Source organism: Taeniopygia guttata, chromosome 10, assembly GCF_048771995.1.
Source record: "Taeniopygia guttata chromosome 10, bTaeGut7.mat, whole genome shotgun sequence".
NCBI classification, from domain to species: domain Eukaryota; kingdom Metazoa; phylum Chordata; class Aves; order Passeriformes; family Estrildidae; genus Taeniopygia; species Taeniopygia guttata.
Window position 1 is genome coordinate 19,972,321 of NC_133035.1, and position 24,604 is coordinate 19,996,924.

Here is a 24,604-nt window from a genome sequence, read left to right on the forward strand (position 1 = left end):
TCCTCGGGAAAGCCTGGATTGCGCTCTGTGCCCGGGGGCAAACAGCTCTCATTAATATTTCACATCGTTTTCCCTTTTTTTAATCCCATCTTTTTTTTCTTTCCCTGCTCCCGGAGCCTTGCAGGAGAGTGCCGGGATATTTTCCCATCTCTCGTGTTTGCCTGCTCCAGTAATCATCGGATTCAATCACTCGGGCGATGTTTTTATGGATTAATAACGGGCACTTTGGAGAGCTGGGAGCTGCAATCTGTACAACCTTAATGAGCACCGTGGGGACCCGGTGCCATGGTTTCCCAAATCCTCTCCCTGCTTCCCTCTAAATCATTCCCTGCTCCGGGTGGCTCTCCTGCCTCCAGCACGCCAGGCTCCCTGCTGGAAGTTGTCCCAATTAATTTTTTTTTCCTGTTTTCCCTTTTTTCTCCCCCATTTCCTAAAAGCTCAGCTTTGTCAGCGCTGACAAAATGTTTGTCTTTGATGCCTGGTCGGGATGGAGCTCCGGGGTGGGAATTCTCCACTCCCGGATCTGGGAATGCTGGGATTGGGATGGTTTGCTCTGCAGGTCACCGGGAGGGTGGGATTGGGGACAAGGATTGGCTCTGGGTGACACTGAGGGGACACCAACAGGGGTGGGCACCTCTCTGAAGATTCATGGAATCATTCAGGTTGGAAAAGCCCCCTAAGGTCGTGGAGTTCGAGCATTCCCAGCCCTGCCAGGCCACCCCTGACCATGTCCCCAAGTGCCACATCCACATGGATTTGCACCCCCCAGGGATGGGGATTCCCTGTGCCAGGATTTCCTCTCATGGAGCAAAACCAAAGGATCCTGAGGGACATTCTGTGAGAAAGGGATCCCTCACTCGCTGGAACTGCCAAGGAATTCTTGGGAAGCAGCTGGGGATGTAGGGAAAGCCTGGTCCCACCCTGGGGACAGGGCAGATGTGGCACCGCTGCCTGGGGCGCAGACCTGCCCCTGAAATCCCTGGGATAATCCTTGGAGCTTCGGGAAGTGATGCCTCCTCCTCTGGGTCATCTGCTGGGTGGGGTCTCCACTGAGGACAGCGGATGGTCCCCCAGGGACACGGCGGCTGTTCCAGAGCCTCCGGAACCATCCGCAGGCTCCCGCATTCCTGGGATTTGTAACAGGCCTGAACGCAGGGAAGGAGCAAAGGACAAAGTCTGGAAAATGTCATCTCCTCCTCCAGAGGCACATCCAGACCCTGCCCTGGCAGAGATGGAGCGATCCCTGAATTCCAGCCCTTCCAAGGATGGAGCAATCCCTGAATTCCTGCCCTGGCAGAGATGGAGCAATCCCTGAATTCCTGTCCTGGCAGGGATGGAGTGATCCCTGAATTCCTGTCCTGGCAGGGATGGAGCAATCCCTGAATTCCTGTCCTGACAGGGATGGAGTGATCCCTGAATTCCAGCCCTTCCAAGGATGGAGCAATCCCTGAATTCCTGTCCTGGCAGGGATGGAGTGATCCCTGAATTCCTGTCCTGGCAGGGATGGAGTGATCCCTGAATTCCAGCCCTTCCAGGGATGGAGCAATCCCTGAATTCCTGTCCTGGCAGGGATGGAGCAATCCCTGAATTTCTGTCCTGGCAGGGATGGAATGATCCCTGAATTCCTGCCCTTCCAAGGATGGAGCAATCCCTGAATTCCTGTCCTGGCAGGGAGGGAGCAATCCCTGAATTTCTGTCCTGGCAGGGATGGAGCAATCCCTGAATTCCTGCCCTTCCAGGGATGGAGCAATCCCTGAATTCCTGCCCTGGCAGGGATGGAGTGATCCCTGAATTCCTGCCCTTCCAAGGATGGAGCAATCCCTGAATTTCTGTCCTGGCAGGGATGGAGCGATCCCTGAATTCCTGTCCTGGCAGGGAGGGAGCAATCCCTGATTTCCTGCCTGTTTCCCTGTGGATAGCCCAGGAACAGCCAGCCCAGGCAGTACAAAGGCACCTTCCAGAGAATTCCACAAGTTCTGGATTTATTCCCAACCTCCTCCATAGGAAATCTCCCAGCATTTCAGAGCAGAGCCAGCTCCGGCTTCTCCCCTCGCTGTTTATTTCCCGGGATTGTTAATGGCTTTTCAGAGGCCTGCAGCTATTCCAGAGCCCTGGGATGCAGCTCAGGGTGACTAATAAGGAATTTATGGAGTCTTGGCTCCAAGATTTCTCCGGCCAGACGCGCTCACGGCATCGGGACAGAGGCCTTGGGCAACACCAGCCCAGACTGGGAGAACTGGGAGGATAATCAGGGCCAGGCCCTGATGCTGGGGTGGCTGGATTTCCATGGGGAAGCTCATGGTGAAGGAATTTCCCCCAAACAAGGTCTGGGTGTTCCCCTTTCCCAGCGGGCTGGGAGCTGGGCAGTGATTCCCGCCTGGATTTATGGCAGATGTGATCCAGGCCTGGAGAGGGAACGCCAGATCCCTGCTGGGATGGGGCTGGAAGGGGTGCTGGCTGCAGCAGGGTCTTGGAATCATGGAATGGTGGGATGTCCTGAATTTAAAAATTAAATATATTTATATTTTTATATTTTTATATCCATATATTAAATTTTTTTATAGTTTTGATAATTTTCTTTATATATTCTTATTTTATATATTTAATTTTATATATTTATATTTTATATATCCATATATTTCTATATGGATATATTTAAAATAGTATATTTATATATTTTTATAACTTTTAAAATATTTTTTCTATATGTATATAATCTGGGAATTACGGAATGGGCCTTGGGGACACTGAGGGTGATGTCCCCCACTTTGGGGACACCGAGGGTGATATCCCCCTCTTTGGGGACACCGCGTGGGAACGGGGGAATGGTTTTTCTCTGCCTTGCTATCCCGGGAAGCAGCGCTGGGATTTTGGGAATGCTGATGGGTGACTTTGGAAGAGCCACCTGCGAGCCAGGACACACCAGAGCCACCCCGAAGTGCCGGGGACACTCAGGAATTGGGGACAAAAAGCGGGGATTCGGGGAATTGGGGGGATGATCCCTTCTCTCTCCCAGCAGAGTGAGGAGACTGGGAACTGAGGAATGCGGCAAAATGGGGGAGAAATTAATAATTATCCAAAGCTCATCCCTATCGCTGCTCATCAAAACATTCCCCAACTCCATCCCAGGCTCCTTTCTTCTCCCTGCCTCCAGTAAGTGCTTGAACATCCCTTTAAAAATTAAAGGAGGAGGGTTCTGGAAGAGATAAGGGATAATTGCCTGGCTTTGACTGCGGCATTGATGTGAAAATAGGATTGGAATTACTCACTCCGGTTGAAAGGTTAGTTGAAGGTTATTACAGGAAAATTGTTATTCATCCATTTTTTCTGTGCCGCTGGATAGCCCCAAAGATTAAATCCGGGGAGCGCATAATGACCCATCAGGGCGGACAATGGTGGGAATAATCTCCAGAGGCTCCCGAGAGCCTTTCCTGAATAATTCATGGCTCAACAGCCCTCCCTCCCTCCCCGGCAGATTACACGGGAGTTTTCTTTGGGAAGAGATCATTTAAAGGAGCTTTAAAACCCACCGCGCTTTTGGACGGAAGTGGAATTACCGGCAGCATTCCCGAGGTTTGTTTATGCCTTAATAAATCTCCTTTCCCGCTGACCTCCGTGCCATGGGAACAAAACGCCGCGGGATAAAGGGCGGCTTTGTCTGGGATGGAGCTGCAGGAGCTCCCGGGGGGCTTTTGCTGCTGCGGGCAGAGACAAATCGGAGCTGCTCGGTCACCTGGCAGGAGAAATTCCTGCTGGCCCAGCCCCCTAAAATCCATCAGGAATGGGGTCCGTCTTCCCAGGAGGAGGCTGGTGACGTTCCCCAAGTCCCCTCTGCTGATCCATTCCCGGCTCGGGAGGGCTCTGCTGTCAGGAGGATGCTCAGGCCAGCCCTGGATCCTGCTGGAAAAGCAGGAGCGAGGCTGGGATGTCACTTCCCGGCCTTCCCACTGCTCCTGTGGCTCCTCCAGCTCCCAAATCCTGGCTTGGCTCCGGTTAATCCTTTAATTTCCTCCTCTGGAAGCGCTGTTATGTTTTAAATCTGATTGTTCATTAAAAAATCTCACGATTTCTGGAGGTTTCTGTATGTGGGATACACATCCCTGGCATCGTTGGGGTCCTGGAAAATGATTGAAGAAATATCCTGGATAATAATTGATGTTTAGTAAACATTTCATTGCTATCAGATCAAAATTAAATCCTAATTAAACCTTCTCTGGGCTTTTCCAGGCAGGAGGATGAGGAAGAATGGCATTGCTGCTGTGGGATGAGCAGGGAATCCTCTGGATTGGGAATCTGGGGGGTTATCTTGATTTTGGACAGGTTTATCTTCATTTTGGACGGGTTCATCTTCATCTTGGACAGGTTTAGCTCGATTTAGGGCAGGTTCATCTCGAGCTGAAGGGCTCTGTGGAGCTGAAGTGGCTCCTCCAGGCCTATCCCATCCCGAAATTCATGAGGAAGGATTTTCCGAGGAGGAATGGAGCAGGTACAGAGCTGCTCCTCCCTCCCCTCCCAGGGAGAAGGGTTGTTAGAAATAATCCTGGAGTTTAAGGATGTGAGCAAGGACTTTTATGGATTTAACAGGAAGCTCCAACATAATTTCCCACTAAAGCTTCTGTCAATAAATCATTTTTTAATTATAAGCTCCAATTATCAGCTAAGCTCGGTTTAATGATCTCTGGAGTGGTTCCTCCTTCAGAGGCCCGGGAAGGAACTTCTCCTCCTTCCTTTGGAGCTGCTGCTATTTTTTCCCAGCTCCTGGAAAATCTCCCCCCCTCCAGTGCCCGTGTGTCTGATGGGATCCGAGTGAAATCCAAACCTCTCCTAAATCAGGGGCTGTCCAGAGGCGCATCCAAAGGCACATCCACAGGCCCTGAGCCAGGGGTTGATTTAGGGCCGCTCCTGGATTGGGTCACATTCCCGAGCGTGCCTGGGGCAGCTCAGGAGCGCTCAGGTGCCCTGGGGGTCATTCCGGGATTCGGGACACGTGGCAGTGCCCGGGAATCCCCGGGAGAAGGGGCTGGATGATTCCCAGCTCTCCGTGACTCCTTGGGATCCAGCAGATCCCACATTTTGTTTTCTCTTCTCTGTGCTCCGGGATCCTTCCCATTCTCCATCGGATTTGGCTGGGAATGGCAGCAGAGTTCTGGAGGAGGAGTTAACAAGCTGGGAAAAGAAGGGATAAATTACTCTGGAATGCTCCAGCCCCGTTCATCCTCAGCAGCTCTCGATGTACCGTGGATGATTCCTGGTGGGATTGAGCTGGGAACTGAGCTGGGAATTGAGCTGGGAATCGAGCTGGGAATTGAGCTGGGAATTGAGCTGGGAATTGAGCTGGGAATTGAGCTGGGAACTGAGCTGGGAATTGAGCTGGGAACTGAGCTGGGAATTGAGCTGGGAATTGAGCTGGGAATTGAGCTGGGAACTGAGCTGGGAACTGAGCTGGGAATTGAGCTGGGAACTGAGCTGGGAATTGAGCTGTGCTCCGTGGCTCCGTACCCACCCGTGCCTTGGGAAACTGGACACACCTGCCGAGCATCCCGGGATTTCCATTGGGAACGGTGCTTCTCCTCAGGCTGGAGAGAGACGCCAAGGCCTTGTCCCGGTGCTTCTTCTGCTCCTGGGGTGTCCCAGTGCATCCCACACGGATCCTGAGTGTGCACCCCACACGGATCCCGAGTGTGTACCCCACACGTGTGCTCATTCCAAGGGGTACATCCGACACTCGTGTCCAGCACGTGCAGCCGTGGGAATCTGATTCGTGTTCCCGGAGTTTGCATCCCAACGTGTGTCCGGCTGCTCATCCATGGGGATCCAATGCAAGGTCCAGCGCATGCATCCAAGGGATGTATCCAACATGTCCATCCAAGGGATGTATCCAACATGTCCATCCAAGGGATGTATCCACCATGTCCATCCAATGGATGTATCCAACACGTGCTTCCAATGGATGTATCCAACGTTTGCTTCCAATGGATGTATCCAATGGATGTATCCAACATGTGCTTCCAATGGATGTATCCAACATTTTCTTCCAATGGATATATACAATATTTGGTTCCAGTGGATGTATCCAATATTGGCTTCCAATGGATGCATCTGAAGGATGTATCCAACACATCCATCCAATGGATCCATCCAATGGGTGTATCCAACATTTGCTTCCAATGGATGTATCAAATGGATGTATCCAACACATCAATCCAATGGATGTATCCAATGTTTATTTGCAATGGATGAATCCAAGGGATGTATCCAACATGTCCATCCAGTGGATGTATCCAACACATCCATCCAATGGGTGTATCCAACATGTGTGTCCAAAACGATTATCCGTGCATGTCCAACATGTTGTACCCACGTTGTATCCATGTTGCATCCAGCATGTCCATCTCACGCATGGAACCAATGGATGCAACCAACTGATGTGTCCAAAATGCGCGTCCAACACGTGCATCCCACACTTGCATCCAACACGTGCATCCCACCCACATTCCAGCACGGAATCCAAGCCCTGAATCCCACCGGGACCGCGCCCCAGCGTGGGGTCCGGCAGCATTCCCCCCTCCTCATCCACAGACAGGGAATCGGTGCCCTCCCGCTGTTTCCAACTTGCCTCCCACTTTTCCGTGCCCGGATTTCCTCCCTGGCTATTCTGGAGAAGGATTTCCCATCCTTCAGCAGGGTCACGCTGAGGGTAACGGCGTTCCAGCCTTTCCAGGATGGATGGGGCTGTTGGAGCAGAGCTTCCCTGCCATTTATCTTCTGGATTTCCCTCCTCTGGATTCATCCCCCCTGCTCCCAGGCCAGGAGACAGCACGGATAGATTTTCTAAGATCCTTTTTTTTCCATAAAAAAGTATTGGATGGCGGCATTGACAGAGCTCCGGGTGTAAAAGGACAAGGAAATATTTCCAAATGGTTTCTCTGGCAGCTGGGAATTCCAGCTCCTGTCGCTTATTGACCTCTAATTGTTTCCAGTAGGAGCGGGAGACAGGAAGATCAATAGGAATTGGAGAGAGCTAAAACCCTCCTGGTGCACTTCACTGTAGTTAGGAACCACTGGAATTCATCTTCCCGGGGTTTCCAGTGGTAATTGGAACATTGGGATTGCTCCATGTGCTGGATTCCGTGCAGAGCATGAATTCCATCCCCAGTCCCGCTCCTTGCCTGGTCCCAGGGCTCGGAGCAGCCTCGTGGTTCTCCAGCCGCCCTTCCCCACTGCGATAGAAATCCAGGAGACCCAAATTTGGGTGGAATTCCAAAGGAGCAGGAGGATTCCGACAGCTGGAACTCCACAGGAAGGAAGGGATGGATCAGTTGAGTCAGGAGAGCGCTGACACACCAGGATATGGGAAAGGATGTGGGAATGATGTCCTGGAGAGGCCGGGGGAGAGGCCTGGGGATGGAGCTGGATTTTCTGCTAGGAGATGCTGAATTTGGGAATGTTCTAGGTGATTTTGGTGTGGGGACCAGGAGGCCACCACCGATCTGGTCCCATCCCAGCCACCAGCGTTTCCTGGGAATTGCGCTGCCCTGGGAGCTCCTCTGGCCAGCGGCGGTGCTGCAGGTGCCGGTGGCGCTCCCGGCTCCAGATGGAAACTCCTGGCTTGTGATGGAAGCTCCCTGTTCCCAATGGAAGATCCTGGCTCCCAATGGAAGCCCTCTGTTCCTGATGGAAGTTCCCTGCTCCCAATGGAATCTCCCTATTCCCAGTGGAAGCTCCCTGTTCCTGATGGAAGCTCCTTGTTCCTGATGGAAGTTCCCAGCTCCCAATGGAAGCTCCCTCTTCCTGTTGAAAGCTCCTGGCTCCTGATGGAAGCTCCTGGCTCCCGATGGAAGCTCCTGGCTCCCAATGGAAGCTCCTGGCTCCCAATGGAAGCTCCTGGCTCCCAATCGAAGACCTCTGCTCCTGATGGAAGCTCCCTGCTCCCGATAGAAGATGGAAGCTCCCGGCTCCCGGCGCTGCTGTCACCGGGAATCACGGCCCAGCCCTAATCTGTCATTAGCGCATTCAGCACTAATTGCTGGCAGGGTGCCACGCGCCTATTTTCCCGTTTTAACAAAACATTTATGCATGGAAGATTTAATGCCAGGTATCAAGCATATCATTGTAAATTTACCACTAATTAAGCCTAATTAAAATAATTAAATGGCTGCCGAGTCACAATGTGAATGAAAATCACATTTCCTCTCGTGCGCTCGTCCCTCTCCCCGCTGGCCTCCCTCCGGCTTCCCAACATAAATATTTTCCCATTTGGATGCGGGAAGGGAGGAGTTTCATCCCAACCATAACGCTGGGATTTGGGGAGAAGCTCCTCGATTCCAGGACCTCTGGAGATTTTCCTTTCTGGGGATGAAGGGCGGACAATCTGACAAATCTGTTCCTCGGAGCTTTTGCATATTCATCACTGCTCGGGTTTTTAATCAAAGCCTGGGCCATGAATAATGGATGGAGTTGGGATGGGGTGGGATGGGATCCAGGAGCTCCAGAGGATGCTCTGGGCACAGGCTCCAGGGAAAGCTCTGGCTGGAGATCCAGGAACTCCAGGGAATGCTCTTGGAAGGGCCTCCAGGAGAAACAGGGACTCCGGGGGATGTTCTGGCCGGGTAGATGCTCCAGGAAATCCAGGGGATGCTCTGGGCAGGGATTCCAGGAACTCCAGGGGAGGGAAGGAGGGAGGGAAGGAGGAGCCCACCGCCGGGCCAGTCCCCGTTCCGCTGTCGCCGTCCCCTGTGTGGTCCCAGCCCGGGCTCACAATGGGCTCAAAGCCCTTTTTGTGCTCCAGCTGCAGCCGCGCTGCGCTTTAGGCTCGGCTCATTCAAGGCCAGCCTGGCAGAGCTCCGATTAACCTCTGCTTTCCCAGGCACGGCCTCATTCTCCTTCGCGGCGGGGTCCCGGCACTCTCAGCCCGCCGGGAATGGCCGGGAAAGGGCTGAGAAGGGGCTGGGAATGGGAGTGTGGGAATGGGAAGTGTGGGATTTCCTCTCTGTGCCCGCTGGGATCACAGGAACTCCCAACCTGCTGCCTGTTCCTCGCCTTCCTCTCCATGGGTCCCGAGCTGAGGGGACATTCCTGCTTTGTTATCCCAGGAACGAACGTCATCCTCCCACCATGAGGTCATCACCATCCTGCTGTGACATCACTGTCATGATTGTCATCATCATCATCATCCTACTGGGACATCATCGTCATCATCGCCATCATTGTCATCATCATCCTGCTGGAACATCAACATCATGATTGTCATCATCATCATCATCCTGCTGGGACATCATCGTCATGATTGTCATCATCATCATCCTGCTGGGACATCAGTGCTGTCATCGCCATCATCGTCATCACCATCCTGCTGGGACATCATCGTCATGATTGTCATCATCATCACCATCCTGCTGGAAGATCATTGTCATGATTGTCATCATCATCATCCTGCTGGGACATCAGTGCCGTCATCGCCATCATCGTCATCATCCTATTGCTGTGACGTCATTATACCCCTGCCATGACATCATCATCGTTGTGCTGTGACATCATCATCGCAACTGACATCATCATCCTGCTGTGACATCATCATCATGATTGCCATCATCATCATCCTGCTGGGACATCATTATAACCCTGCCATGACATCATCATCATCATCATCATCATCCTGCTGGGACATCATCATCATCATTGCCATCATCATCATCCTGCTGTGACATCATTGCCATCATCATAACCCTGCCATGACATCATCATCATCATCATCATCATCATCATCATCATCATCATCATCATCATCATCATCCTGCTGTGACATCATTGCCATCATCATTGCCATCATCATCGTCCTGCTGTGACATCATTGCCATCATCATAACCCTGCCGTGACATCATCATCACCATCCTGCCATGAAATCATCCTCCTGCTGTGACATCATCTTCTCACCGTGACATCATGCCAACAACATCCTCGTACCATGGCACCACCCCCCACCATCGTCCCGCCATGACTTCATCCTTCCATGACATAATTGTGACATCATCGTCCACCATGACGTCATTCTTCTGCCATGACATCATCCTCCACAATGACACCGTCTTTCTGCCATGACATCATCCCACCACACCACCTTAGTGCAATGACATCACCATCCTGCCACGAAATCATCCTCCTGCCACGCCATCATCCTCGCTTTCCCACCCCCCATTTTCTGGGAATCACGTCCTTCCCCAGGGGACACCACCCCAGGACCCCCTGCCCAGCTGTGCCCCCTGGATCAAACATTGGTTTTTCCATGGATTACCATTTTTTTTTCCCCTGGGAATTGTCCCCTTTGGCATTCCCGGCTCCCTGGGCAAACGGAGCCGTTTGTCTCCGTGTTTGCTCATTCCATCCCAAATATTTGCCTGCCAAGCGAACGCCTCTCCCGGGATGTGCTATTAATGGGATAATTAGGCAGCCGCTAATGAAAAGGATCCCTGGGAATTATGGCAGGATTTGTTTTGGCATTTGGAGGCTGGAGTGCTCCGATCTACCTGAGAGTTAATTAGTTCATTAGTGCTGGTGGAACACACCTGGAAATATAGGGCAGCCAAGGAACTCTCCGGTTTATTTTCCAGGAGCCTGTGGAACGCGTTTTTTCATGGGATACTGGGGAAGAAAACAAAATCCTCTTCCTTTCAGATGCTGGGATCTTCAGGGAAGGCTCAAATCCCGGTGATTTGGGGTGTCCTGATCCTTTTGGGGTTTCTCTCGTGTCGCTTTGGGGGTTTGGCTGAGAGCAGTGGGAACGGCCGTGGATTTTCCGGATCTTTCCCAGTTATGTAACCCCTCCCTGGCTCCCGCCGAGCTCCGGGTGCCACCACTGGTGACAAACCCCGTGTAGGGCTGGCCCCGCACTGATTAATTAGGAAATTACATTTATATAACCCCTAATCCCCGGCTGGGCCTCGCCAGGGGCTCAGGAATTACATCCAGATTAGCCCCGAGCCCGAGAAAACCCCAGGCTGGAATTATTGCCCGGGCACAAATCAGCAAATTGGACCAATCCTGGGGAAAACGGCCAAAATTCAGCATTTTTTTGGGTTTTATTTCCCTTAATTCCCTCCTCCCACGGGGCCTGCAAGGGGTGAGAGCTCCGTGCAGCCGGGGCTGATTCCGGCTGAACCTGGCCTTCGGTTTTCCCAACAAAATTGCTTTTATCCTTCCCAACATGTGTTCCCAAAGATTACAGGGCTGTAATCCCACACGGCTTAACTGGGGAGGGGGGCCTGGGGAGAGCTCCGGGAACGGCGGCGCCGGAATTGGGAATCCCGGTTATGGAAACAGAAAGAACCTTAAGGGATAAAGGATTGGGGAAGGAGGGATTGGAATACTTGGGGGGATTTGGGGGAGCCGGGGGATCGCAACAAATCATTTAAAAGTGTTTTGGTGGATTTGGTTTGGGGTTTTTTTTTTGGGGGGGAGGGTTGATTGGAAAATAGGTCGTGGCTGCGGATTGATCCGGATCCGATCGTTATAAAGGACGCGTTTTCCCCGTAATTACAGGGACACATCCAGGAGGAAGCCTTGAGGCTTTGGGAATGCTCCACTAATGGACAAAGAGCCCTGCCTGGGCTCCCTGCTCCAAGGGGATTTGGGGATTGATCCATCCTGGAAGGCACAGGCAGCTGAGAACATCCTTGGGAATGTCCATCAGGAGGGGGTGAAATTCCTAATGGGTTTGGGATGGGCCAGAAAGCAAGGAAAGGACTCGGATCCTCGGAATTCCCTCTGCTCCAGGGGGTTTGGGAGGATCCAGCGGGGCTGGAGCTGCAGCCTCCTCATCCTGTCCTGGTGATGGGATCTGGCAGGAGCAGGATTAATTCCAGGTTTGGGATTTGCTGGAGGGAGGAATTGCAGATCCTGAAGATCCTATTGTCTGGGATAATCCCTGCTGTCCTGGGATAATTCCCGCTGTCCCGGGGTAATTCCCGCTGTCCCGGGGTAATTCCCACTGTCCCGGGGTAATTCCCGCTGTCCCAGGGTAATTCCCACTGTCCCAAGGTAATTCCTGCTGTCCCGGGGTAATTCCCACTGCCCCACTTCCTAAGAGGATTGTGAGGATTAAATGAACTCACGAGACACAAATTCCAGCCCAGATCTGATTTTCCCCTGGGAATCAGGGTTAAAACTTTAGGAACGAGAAACTCCTGTGGCCACTCCAGAGGGAGCATTCCCAACAGCCTATCCCGAGGTGCTTGGAGCAATTTTGGGATCCCAAACCCCAACGGGATCAGCAAACCCCCCTCGGATTCCCTCATCCCACCAAAGCGCCCACACGGAGACTGGGTTGGATTTGGGGCTGGCTTTGCCCTGCCAGGACCCAAATCCTTTCAGATTTCCCATAAAATCTGGCTGGAATCTGCCCATGGATGCAGGGACACCTCCCACCATCCCATCCTGGCTTTGGGCACTGCCAGGGATCCACAGCCCCGGCTGCTCTGGGAATTCCAGCCCAGCCCCTGCCCACCCTCCCAGGAAAGGATTCCTTCCCAATATCCCGGCTCTCCCTGCCCTCGGGAAAGTGGGAATAAACCCCGGGCCCACCATTCCCTTCCATCTCCAGGATTTTCCCCTCCAGCCCTGGAAAAACGTCATTTTTTGGCCCCATGTTTTGCAGCGTTGGTGAAGTCTCCGAGCTGCGGTTTTTCCTCCTGTCAAGCAGAGTAAGGAGATTATCCCGCTGCAAATCTGATGGAAAAGATTCCCTTTAAAGTCACTGATAGAGCTCAATAAATAACGAGCTCCGGGGCTGCTTCCCGGAGATAGCGGAACAGGAAAAATAAAACATTTCAGTGGCTGCTATGGAAAGGAGAAATAACCCCAAAACCTCGGCGCTCCCTGGCCTTGGGGCAGACCCCAAATTATGGGGGAGCTTTATCCCCCTCCTCCTGAGCGTGGGCAAAAAGGAAATGGAATTTAGGGAGACCAGGGGGTGTTTGTGGGAGAAGGAGGAGGAGGAGGAGGAGAAGGAGAAGGAGAAGGAGAAGGAGAAGGAGAAGGAGAAGGAGAAGGAGAAGGAGAAGGAGAAGGAGAAGGAGAAGGAGAAGGAGAAGGAGAAGGAGAAGGAGAAGGAGAAGGAGAAGGAGGAGGAGGAGGAGGAGGAGAAGGAGAAGGAGAAGGAGAAGGAGAAGGAGAAGGAGAAGGAGAAGGAGAAGGAGAAGGAGAAGGAGAAGGAGAAGGAGAAGGAGAAGGAGAAGGAGAAGGAGAAGGAGGAGGAGAAGGAGAAGGAGAAGGAGAAGGAGGAGGAGGAGGAGGAAGAGGAGGAGGAGGAGGAAGAGGAGGAGGAGGAGGAAGAGGAGGAGGAGGAGGAAGAGAAGGAAGAGGAAGAGAAGGAAGAGGAAGAGAAGAAAGAGAAGCAAGAGGAGGAAGAGGAGGAAGAGAAGGAAGAGGAAGAGAAGGAAGAGGAAGAAAAGGAAGAGGAAGAGAAGGAAGAGAAGCAAGAGGAGGAAGAGGAGGAAGAGAAGGAAGAGGAGGAAGAGGAGGGAGAGAAGGGAGAGAAGGAAGAGAAGGAAGAGAAGGAAGAGGAAGAGAAGGAAGAAGGAAGAGTGACAAGGGCACAGGGGCCCCAGTAGAATTTGGGCCCAGCACAATTTGGGCTCAGCAGAATTTGGGCTCAGCAGAATTTGGGCCCAGGAGAATTTGGGCTCAGCAGAATTTGGGCTCAGCAGAATTTGGGCCCAGCACAATTTGGGCTCAGCACACTTTGGGCCCAGCAGAATTTGGGCTCAGCACAATTTGGGCTCAGCACACTTTGGGCCCAGCAGAATTTGGGCTCAGGATTCTCCCCTCGGACACCGTCAGGGCCGCGGGGCCAGCGGGGCCACCCAGCTCGGGGCTGCCCCCGATGATGGATCTCCTCCCTCCTTCCGACCCGCGGGGCTTTGGGGAGCCTTTTCCCCTTTGTTTTTGCTCTTCCTCTCGCGCTGCAGCTCCATTGGAAGCCCGAGGGATTTATGGCCTCTCCAGTTTATTGTTGATCCAGATCTTTATCTGCCCCGGGCTTATAACTGACATTTAAATTACACTGCAAACAATGAATCAATATTTATGGATTAGCGCGCCAATACGAGTTGTCCCGGGACAATGAGGTCAAGGTCAAGGCTTTGTCTAAGGAGGGATGGGGCAGACAGGAGCTGCCAGCCGGGGATTGACTTCCCAACAGGAATGCATTTAGGGCCGGCATTCAGCCCCGCGCTCAGCTCCCGGCCCCCTTCCCATCCCTGCCCTTTTCCCGAGGATAACCGGGATAACACTCCAAACCCCGAACCCGGAGTGTTTCCCCCTGCCTGGAAAAAACCGGGAGAAAAAACCGGGAGAAACACCCGGCTCCTCCCAGCCCGCTGCTTTTCCAGCCGGGATTTTCCAAAGGGAAAGAGCCCGAGTGCCTTGGAGGGGATCAGCGGCTGGAAAATTCATCCCGGCCTCTGAGAAGCCAGAGGGGTCAGGAGCATCCCTGCATCCCTTTAAAGCTTCCCAGGTTGGATTTGGGATCATCCCTGCAGCCCTTAAAAATCCTGGGTTGGATTTGGGATCGTCCCTGCACCCCTTAAAAATTCTGGGTGGATTTGGGATCATCCCTGCATCCCTTTAAAACTTCCCAGGTTGCATTTGGGATCATTCCTGTATCCCTTAAAAATCCTGGGTTGGATTTGGGATCATCCCTGCACCCCTTAAAAATCCTGGGTTGGATTTGGAATCATCCCTGCATCCCTTAAAAATCCTGGATGGATTTGAGATCATCCCTGCATCCCTTAAAGATCCTGGGTGGGATTTGGGATCATCCCTGCAGCCCTTAAATGTTTCCTGGGTTGGATTTGGGATCATTCCTGCATCCCTTAAAAATCCTGTGTGGATTTGGGATCATCCCTGCACCCCTTAAAAACTTCCCGGGTTGGATTTGAGATCATCCCTGCATCCCTTAAAAATCCTGGGTTGTGTTTGGGATCATCCCTGCATTCCTTTAAAGCTTCCCAGGTTGGATTTGGGATCATCCCGGCATCCCTTAAAAACTTCCTGGGTTGGATTTGGGATCATCCCTGCATCCCTTAAACCCTTCCTGACTTTCAGCTTCCAATGGCAGCTTGCTCCCTTTTCCTAACCGAAATCAGGAGTCAAGCTGCCAAAAAAAAAAAAAAATTAATTTAATTTAATTAATAATTATTTCTTTTTTAGGGATTTTCCCGGCCTTGACCGCGCTGGGGGAACGGTTGGAATCAAGGCTCTCCGAGGGCTTTTCCCTGGAGGAATAATTCCCTAATTCCACGGTTTGAACCTTTTTTTCCAGCGCCAGGTCCTGTCACAATTCCCGGCGATTTTCCCCCCGTGGGATTCTTCCCCCCTAGTCCTGGAGAGCTGCACCCCGAGCGGGAAATGGGGGGAAAAGAAGGGATTTAGGGGATTTTTTTATTTTTTGGCGCTGTGTTTATCCCCTCGTTAAAACCCAGTTGAAAACTTTCAGGGCTAAACGAGCCCCGTCCTCCTCCTCCTCCTCCTCCTCCTCCTCCTCCTCCTCGCGTTTATTTACATTATAATCATCCCGAGCCTGCGAATTGTGTCAATTATTCTTTCCTCGGGGCGAGCCGAGGATTCTTTGTTGCTCGCTGCTTTACAAAAGTGAAATATAGGTGAGGTTTGGGACCTTTTAATCCCCCGATGTAATTACTGCTCCCCGCGGGCTCGGCCGCGTTTCAGCGCCGCTGCCGGGCTCAGATTAGACCCACAAATTCCCCGTTCTCCATCAAAGGTTTCCTTATCTGCCCGAGACAGCCAAACAACAAAAACCGGCCCCAAATCTCGCCGGCCGCGCTGTTTATTTGACCAGACCCGAAATAAATAAATCGGCGCTTTTCCCTGGCTGGGAATTTCCAGGAGCGTCCAGAGGACCCGGGACTACAGCGAGAGCCTTTTGAAGTGCTTTTTTCCACGTTTTAGGAGCCCAAAACGAGGATGAAACTAAAACGACACCAAGAAATAATCCCCCATTCAGCCCTGAAAGGATTATTCTAATTACTTTGATTATTAAAGATCAGACAGATTTTTTTTTTTTTTTATCCCATCCTCCCCCTCCTAATTTTTTTTTTTTTTTCTGCCAGCAGAAAGTAAACCAAGAAAATCCAAAATCCTCGCTGGGAATTGAGGAACGTCTTAAGTAAACAGCGGGAACAAGCGGGCAGTGTGTGGGGGGGGGTGGGGGGGGGTCCCCTTTGTGCGGCCTCAATGGGGCTGGAGGAGGCGGGGGTCGCGTCTCGCCCCTTTCAGATGCAAATTTGGGGGGCTCGGCTCGCCTTTATCCCGCTCCGAGCTGAAAGCGCCGCGATTGGGGTGGCGGGAGGCGCAGATGGTGCCCCCCTCCCTTCCCTCCCCTTCCCTCCCCTCCCTGGACGGGCCCCGATTCCTTTAAGGAGTCTGTTTGTTTCTGCTGATGAGGGCTGTTAATTCGCGCAGCGGTCTCATTAGGCCTAAACCACCAATTAATTCCTTTTGTTCTCATTAAACGGCCGATTCCGAAACATTTTCGGCAGCCCACAATGGATGGCTCCGAGCCGCAGCCCCGGCATCCTCCCCCCGCCGGAGCTGGCGGCGTTCCCGGAGCCCCGGCAGCCCCAAAAAAACCCTGGCACCGCTCTGGGGTCTGCCCCGGGTACCCCAACATCCTCCTGGGTCTGCCCCGGGTACCCCAACATCCTCCTGGATCTGCCCCGGGTACCTCAGCACCCTCCCGGATCTGCCCCGGGTACCCCAACATCCTCCCGGATCTGCCCCGGGTACCTCAGCACCTCCCCGGATCTGCCCCGGGTACCCCAACATCCTCCTGGATCTGCCCCGGGTACCCCAACATCCCCCCAGATCTGCCCCGGGTACCCCAACATCCTCCTGGATCTGCCCCGGGTACCTCAGCACCTCCCCGGATCTGCCCCGGGTACCTCCCCGGATCTCCCGGATCTGCCCCGGGTACCCCAACATCCTCCTGGATCTGCCCCGGGTACCCCAACATCCTCCCGGATCTGCCCCGGGTACCTCAGCATCCTCCCGGATCTGCCCCGGGTACCTCAGCATCCTCCCGGATCTGCCCCGGGTACCCCAACATCCTCCTGGATCTGCCCCGGGTACCCCAACATCCTCCCCGTTCTGCCCCGGGTACCCCAGCACCTCCTGGATCTGCCCCGGGTACCCCAACATCCTCCTGGATCTGCCCCGGGTACCCCAACACCCTCCTGGATCTGCCCCGGGTACCTCAGCACCCTCCTGGATCTGCCCCGGGTACCCCAACACCCTCCTGGATCTGCCCCGGGTACCCCAACACCCTCCTGGATCTGCCCCGGGTACCCCAACACCCTCCTGGATCTGCCCCGGGTACCCCAACATCCTCCTGGATCTGCCCCGGGTACCCCAAAGTCTTCCCCAGCAGCCCCAAATCTTCCCTGGGTACCCCAATATCCGCTCAGCATCTTCCCCTGGGTACTCCACATCTTCCCCAGGCATCCTCCTGACATCCCTGGCATCCTTTCCAGCCCTGGCATCCTCCCCTGGAGCCCCAGCGCCTGCCCCTGGTACCCTGGCACCCCCTCCAGGTGCCCCGACGTTGTCCCCGGACATTCCCCGGGTAACCTGGAGCCTTTCCCGGCTATCCCGGCACCTTCCCAATGCCTCTGGCACCTTCCCTGGCAATCCTGGCCCCCTCCCTGGCAATCCTGGCACCCTCCCTGGCAATCCTGGCACCTCCCTGGCAATCCTGGCACCTTCCCTGGCAATCCTGCCCCCCTCCCTGGCAATCCTGGCACCTCCCTGGCACCTCCCTGGCAATCCTGGCACCTTCCCTGGCAATCCTGGCACCTCCCTGGCAATCCTGGCACCTCCCTGTCCCCCTCCCTGGCAATCCTGGCACCTCCCTGGCAATCCCGGCTCCCGGCTCCCGGCCTGACTCCCAGGCGGACAGGCCGGAGCCCCGAGCTCTGCCCTTCATTTCCCCGAATCAAAAATGAGATTTTGGGGTGCTTTTTTTGGTTTTTTTTTCCCCCCCATCTCTGCTCCGTTCCTGCCCCGCGCTTCCCGCCTTGGCCGCACAATTCGCGGCCGCTCTGAGGAGTCCCGAGTGTCCCCGAGCGATTTAATGTCCCCAAGTGTCGCCTTTTGTCCGGCTCGGCTTTCCCTGGGGACTGAACCTTGGGGAGGCTCCGGTCCTGGAATAGGAATTCCCAATCCAAAGGCACCAGCCGGGATAAGCTGATTTAGGGTTGGATTCACAGTCAGGGCTGAGCTTTGGGGTGTCCCGAAATGGTGAAAAACCGGGAGGACACGGAGCTGCTCCAGGGGTGGAATTCCTCTGTGGAATTCAGTCACACATTGTTATGAATGCATTGGAGCCTTTAAAACCTCCATTTTTTCCTTCTCTTTTTATTTTTTTCCCCCTCTTTTTTTCTCCTTTTTTTTTTTTTAATATTCTTTAATATTTTTGTTTTTTCCCCCCCTGCAAGGTAAATTCCAGCTGGGATCAACACTCCGCAGGAATTCCCCTGGAGGAAGTTGGCTGTTCACCAACTCCTCTCGTAAAAAAAAAATAATAATAGTAGTGGAAAAAAAAAAAAAAAGAAAAAGATTCATTATTCCTGTTGAGCTGAGATGAAACAATTCCCTGGAATTAACGAGGCTCCTTCTGGCCAGCCGAGCTTCTGCTCCAATGGAAGTTTTTATTGTTGCCCAGAAAAGCCAAAAAAAAAACCCCCAAACTCCCGCCGGGGTGAGAGTGGGGCTGCATGTGGGGCTCTCCCCAAAACCCATCCTGATCCCCCCCAGCATTCCCGAATCCCGGGTGGGCTTTTCCAGGCACCACCCGGGGCAGAATTCCCTGATCAGGATTCCCCAAACAGAATTCCTGGCTCAGCATTCCCAGCTCAGCATTCCCTGACCAGAATTCCCAGCTCAGGATGTCCCAGTCAGGATTCCCAGCTCAGAATTCCCAGCTCAGCATTCCCTGATCAGAATTCCCGGCTCAGCATTCCCTGACCAAAATTCCCGGCTCAGCATTCCCTGATCAGAATTCCCAGTTCAGAATTCCCTGACCAGAATTCCCTGACCAAAATTCCCAGCTCAGAATTCCCTATCAGAATTCCCAGCTCAGGATTCCCTGACCAGCATTCCCTGCTCAGGATTCCCTATAAGAATTCCCGGCTCAGCATTCCCTGATCAGAATTCCCATCTCAGCATTCCCTGACCAGAATTCCCATCTCAGGATTCCCCAAAAAGAATTCCCAGCTCAGGATTCCCTGACCAAAATTCACAGCTCAGAATTCCCAGCTCAGCATTCCCTATAAGAATTCCCAGCTCAGCATTCCCTGATCAGAATTCCCAGCTCAGCATTCCCTGACCAGAATTCCCAGCTCAGGATTCCCTATCAGAATTCCCGGCTCAGCATTCCCAGCTCAGCATTCCCGGCTCAGCATTCCCGGCTCAGCATTCCCGGCTCACAGCCCTCTCCTGCCCCCCCAAATCCCGGCAGGATGGCTTTGGGATGCCCCGGGAGCAGCCCAGCCCTCGGCAGCACATCCCACGGGCCCGGGAGATGCCGAGGGTTGGGAATTTCTCCATCCATCCCGGGCTCCAAACTCGGGGGTCCTGCCAGGGGTGTCCTGTGCCCCCCACCCCTCCCCTGCTCCTGCCTTCCCCCCCCTCCGTGAAATTCCATGGATCAGAGGGGTCAGAGACACTTTGCTTGCGGTTGAGCTTCAGTACATTGACTTTTTATTCTTTTTTTTTGGTTTTTTTCCTGTTTTTGGCCCTTTTTTACAAAAACCAGTGGTAGTTATTAACAGCTGTACAGATTCTGCTACATACTTTGGTGTGAAGTTGAGAGCCCGGCTCCGGAACACGCGATTCCTGCATTTCCACTCCTGGAATTTCGGGGGGCCGAGGGACAGGGCAGAGCCCCCCAGCCCTGCCCCACCCGGCCCCACGGAGCTGGGAACGCCGTGCCCGGGCTCAGGGGGCAGAAAGGGGCAGAGCTGCCCCCACAGATCCCAAAATCCGACCCCAAAACACGCCTGGGAGTCGTCAAACGGAGCCGAACCGCCCCAAAACGCCGTTCCCCAAAAGCAGCTTTCGAGAACTTTTCCTTCCTTGGATCAGCCGTGCCCCACGCGGATCCCACACGGATCCCACATGGATCCCACATGGATCCCACACGGATCCCACCCGCCCAGGGAGCTGCCCCGGCCTGGAACATTCCCTGCCTGCAGCTCAGGAGGTCTCATTTCCACAGGAACAGCAGGATTGGCCAGGAGATCCTTCCTCCTCCTCCTCCCCAGCTCCTCTGGGAGCAGCCGGAGGGATGGGATGGGTTGGGATGGGTTGGGATGGGATGGATCCCTCAGAGGGATGGGATGGGATGGGTTCCTCAGAAGGATGGGATGAAAGCTCCTGGGAGGGATGGGATGGGTTGGGATGGATCCCTCAGAAGGATGGGATGGGATGAAGGCTCCTGGAGGGATGGGATGGATCCCTCAGAGGGATGGGATGAGGGCTCCTGGAGGAATGGGATGGGATGAAGGCTCCTGGAGGGATGGGATGGGATGAAGGCTCCTGGAGGGATGGGATGGGATGAAGGCTCCTGGAGGGATGGGATGGGATGAGGGTTCCTGGAGGGATGGGATGAGGGCTCCTGGGAGGGATGGGATGGGATGAAGGCTCCTGGGAAGGATGGAATGGATCCCTCAGAGGGATGGGATGAAGGCTCCTGGAGGGATGGGATGAAGGCTCCTGGGAGGGATGGGATGGGATGGGATGAAGGCTCTTGGAGGGATGGGATGGATCCCTCAGAGGGATGGGATGAAGGCTCCTGGGATGGATGGGATGGATCCCTCAGAGGGATGGGATGAAGGCTCCTGGAGGGATGGATGGGATGAAGGCTCCTGGGAGGGCAGCAGCTCCAGCTCTTCCCCATCCTCCTCTCCCCCCACTCTCTCCAAACCCTTCTCCCCTCATCAACCCTTAAACTGTTTTTACCTCCTTCTGGACCAGATCCAACTCGCCAAAAATAATCCATAAAAATGCGGTATAAAAATCCTCTGCCGTGTGCTACGATACAGGTGAGCACTTCTGCTACACAAATACTTTTATTTTCCCGTTAGGTCTTCTTGGTTTTTTTTTTCTTTGTCTTTTTTTTTTTTTTTTGTCCTTTTTGGAACCCTTTAGTACAAAAGGCCTGTGGGGGGAGGGAGTTGCTCCATAAAACCAGAAGACACAAGACCATAAAGCCCACAAGGACCACGAACAGCCCCCCACCACACACAAACCCTACTTGTTAGTAAACTTTTCGCTTTTAAAAAAAAACTGTATTTTTTTTTTGTCTTTTTTTTTTTTTTTTTCAAGGTTATCAATTCTAATTCTTTACTTTTCATTTGAATACAAAACACATAAGTTTGCTATTATCTTTCGTGGCTCCCTGAGCTGAATTTTCTAAGCTTTCTTTGAAATCACTCCTCATTTGCTTCTGTCCGAAGACCAAGAAGGGCTTGCGTGGGCTTCCCCTTTTCTTCAAACATCCAAGCACGGGGTTAAAAAAAAAAACAAACAAAAAAAAACCCAAAAAAAAAGGATAAATCCATAAATCCATCTATAAAAAACAAACCCCAAGGTGATTTTGTGTTGATGTCCCGTCAGTAGCCGAGGATCCGAGCGATTCCCCACCATCACTAACACACGACGCACGACAGGAGGAACAACTTTTCACCGGTGGACATCTCTGCTCAGCCTGAATGGCAAAGTCCCCACGGACACTTCCCCAGTGGGGAAGGAGAAGGAGGGGGGGAAAAACCCCAAAAAACAAAAACAACAGAAAAAAAAAAAAAAAAACAACCAAAAAACCCCCAGAATAAAATTGCCACAACCAAAACCATCAGTGGAATACAATTACAGCAGACAAAAATACACAACTAAGTGTACTGGGAGGGTCCCCCCTTCCCACGCTATTTCCTAGTCCAGTATTTACATTTTTCACAAGTCTTATGCGGGATGCACAAAAAAAAAGTCCCAATAAAAAAAGGAGTCCTTTATAGTGCCACCAAAGCCAGACGGAAAGAACCGGAAAACCAAAAAAAAAAAAAAATATTCAAAAGGAACCCCAAAAGCTGAAAACCAAATAAAAATCCGTTTAGGGCTTCCATGTGTGCCAGAGTTGCAGATCTCCAAATAAATCCGAGTGTGGCGGGCGGAGCTGGGCCGGGGCCTCCTGGGCCTCCCCGGGATGTTCCCGGGATGTTCCCGGTGCTGCTGGAGGTGCCAGGCTCAGTAGATGACCTCGTAGACCGTGGCCTTCTTGTCCCCAGAGCCCGTGACGATGTACTTGTCATCGGCAGAGATGTCACAGCTCAGCACCGACGAGGATTCCTTGGACTGGGAAAAGCAGCAGGGGAGAGGAAACGTCAGGGTGGGAGAGCAAACCCAGAATGGGGGAGAGAGAACCCAGAGGGGTCAGGGAGAGAGAAAATCCATCAGTGGGAGAGAGAGAGAACCCAGCATGGTCAGGGAGAGAACCAAGAGGGGTCAGGGAGAGAGAAAATCCATCCGTGGGGGACAGAGAAACCAGCAGGGTGGGAGAGAACCCAGAGGGGTCAGGGAGAGAAAATCCATCAGTGGGGAGAGAAAATCCATCAGTGGGGAGAGAAAACCCAGCAGGGTCAGGGAGAGAACCAAGAGGGGTCAGGGAGAGAGAACCAAGAATGGTGGGAGAAAGAAAATCCATCAGTGGGGAGAGAGAAAATCCATCAGTGGGGGAGAGAGAGAACCCAGCGGGGTGGGAGAGAACCAAGAGGGGTCAGGGAGAGAGAAAATCCATCCGTGGGGAGAGAGAACCCAGAGGGGTCAGGGAGAGAGAACCAAGAATGGTGGGAGAAAGAAAATCCATCAGTGGGGAGAGAGAACCCAGCAGGATGGGAGAGAAAGAACCCAGAGGGGTCAGGGAGAGAGAAAATCCATCAGTGGGGAGAGAGAAAACCCAGTGGGCTGGGAGAGGGAGAGCCCAGAGGGGTAAGAGAGACAGAACCCAGCAGGGTCAGGGAGAGAGAACCCAGAATGGTGGGAGAGAGAAAATCCATCAGTGGGGGAAAGAGAAAACCCAGCAGGATGTGAGAGAAAGAACCCAGAGGGGTCAGGGAGAGAGAATCCATCCATGGGAGAGAGAAAACCCAGTGGGGTGGAGGGAGAGAACCCAGCAGGGTCAGGGAGAACCCAGAGGGGTCAGGGAGAGAGAAAATCCATCAGTGGGAGAGAGAGAACCCAGTGGGGTGGGAGAGAGAGAACCCAGAGACGTCAGGGAGAGAGAAAATCCATCAGTGGGGGAGTGAGAACTCAGTGGGATGGGAGAGGGAGAACCCAGAGGGGTCAGAGAGGGAGAAAATCCATCAGTGGGGGAGTGAGAACACAGCAGTGAGGGAGGGAGAGAATGCAGAGGGGTCAGGGAGAACCCAGAGGGGTCAGGGAGAGAGAACTCATCAGTGGGAGAGAGAAAACCCAGCAGGGTGTGAGAGAGAGAACCCAGAATGGTGGGAGAGAGAAAACCCATCAGTGAGAGAGAGAACCCAGCAAGGTCAGGGAGAGAAAAAGAATCCATCAGTGGGGGAGAGAGAATCCAGCAGGATGTGAAAGAACCCAGAGGGGTGGGAGAGAACCCAGCAGGATGGGGAGAGAGAGAACCCAGCAGTGGGGGAGAGAGAATCCATCAGGATGTGAAAGAGAGAACCCAGAGGGGTCAGGGAGAGAGAACCCAGCAGAGGGGTGGCATTCCAGGATCCCTCAGCAGCACCACACCCTGCACCCCGACATCCCTCCAGCCATCCCAAAGATCTCCCCTCTCTCCAGGATAATTGGGAAGGGGGATCTGGGAGCAGCCCCCACCCCCTGCCCAGCCCAGCTCCCCTACCTGGAAGATGCTGGCTCCGTAGGGCGTCCTCCAGGCGTTGAGCAGGTTGTCCTTCCCAGTGCTCACAAACCACTTCCCTGCACCAGGAATTCGGGGTCAGCAGCTGAACCTGGCAGTGCCACCTCCCCGACCCTTCCCTGTCCCCACAGGCTGTCTGAGCCCAGGGATTTGGGGGAAACGGGAAAACCTGGAGGTTCCCTGGGGAGTCCTGCCCAGCCCCACTCTGCTGGAAGAATCCAAGTGCAGATTCCCACCTCCGGTGGTGCTCCGTGGCTGTTTGCAGCCAGAACCAGGATGGAGTTATGGGAATAACCCAGGGAATAATCCCTGCCAGAACCAGGATGGGTTTATGGGAATAAACCCCACAACCAGGATGGTTTTATGGGGATAATGCAGGGAATAATCCCTGCCAGAACCAGAACGAGGTTATGGGGATAACCCAGGGAATAAACCCTGCCAGAACCAGAATGGAGTTATGGGAATAAACTCCACAACCAGGAGGGGTTTATGGGGATAACTCAGGGAATAAACTCTGCCAAAACCAGGATGGGTTTATGGGGATGACTCAAGGAATAATCCCTGCCAGAACCAGGATGGAGTTATGGGAATAAATCCTGCCAGAACCAGAATGGTTTTATGGGAATAAATCCTGCCAGAAC

The 24,604-nt window shown here is 53.2% G+C and overlaps 1 protein-coding gene and 1 long non-coding RNA gene across 14 annotated transcripts in view; one reads left to right on the top strand and one right to left on the bottom strand.

Moving 5' to 3' along the window:
* Positions 1–2,785: 2,785 nt before the first annotated feature.
* Positions 2,786–16,080, top strand: LOC140684776 (uncharacterized). The gene is made up of 3 exons (XR_012057576.1): positions 2,786–3,281; positions 3,476–3,573; positions 15,206–16,080. It is a non-coding gene; the product is annotated as an uncharacterized lncRNA (long non-coding RNA).
* Positions 16,081–19,748: 3,668 nt separating this feature from the next.
* TLE3 (TLE family member 3, transcriptional corepressor) overlaps positions 19,749–24,604 on the bottom strand; it is a 36,931-nt gene continuing 32,075 nt past the window's right edge. For all 13 annotated transcript variants that reach the window (XM_030281683.4, XM_030281684.4, XM_072933826.1 and 10 more), the window contains 2 exons: positions 23,946–24,022; positions 19,749–22,420 (listed from right to left, as the gene is read on the bottom strand). In XM_030281683.4, coding sequence (XP_030137543.4) covers positions 22,313–22,420; positions 23,946–24,022 — 185 coding nt within the window. In that variant the 3' untranslated portion in view covers positions 19,749–22,312. The remainder of the gene's footprint in view (positions 22,421–23,945; positions 24,023–24,604) is intronic.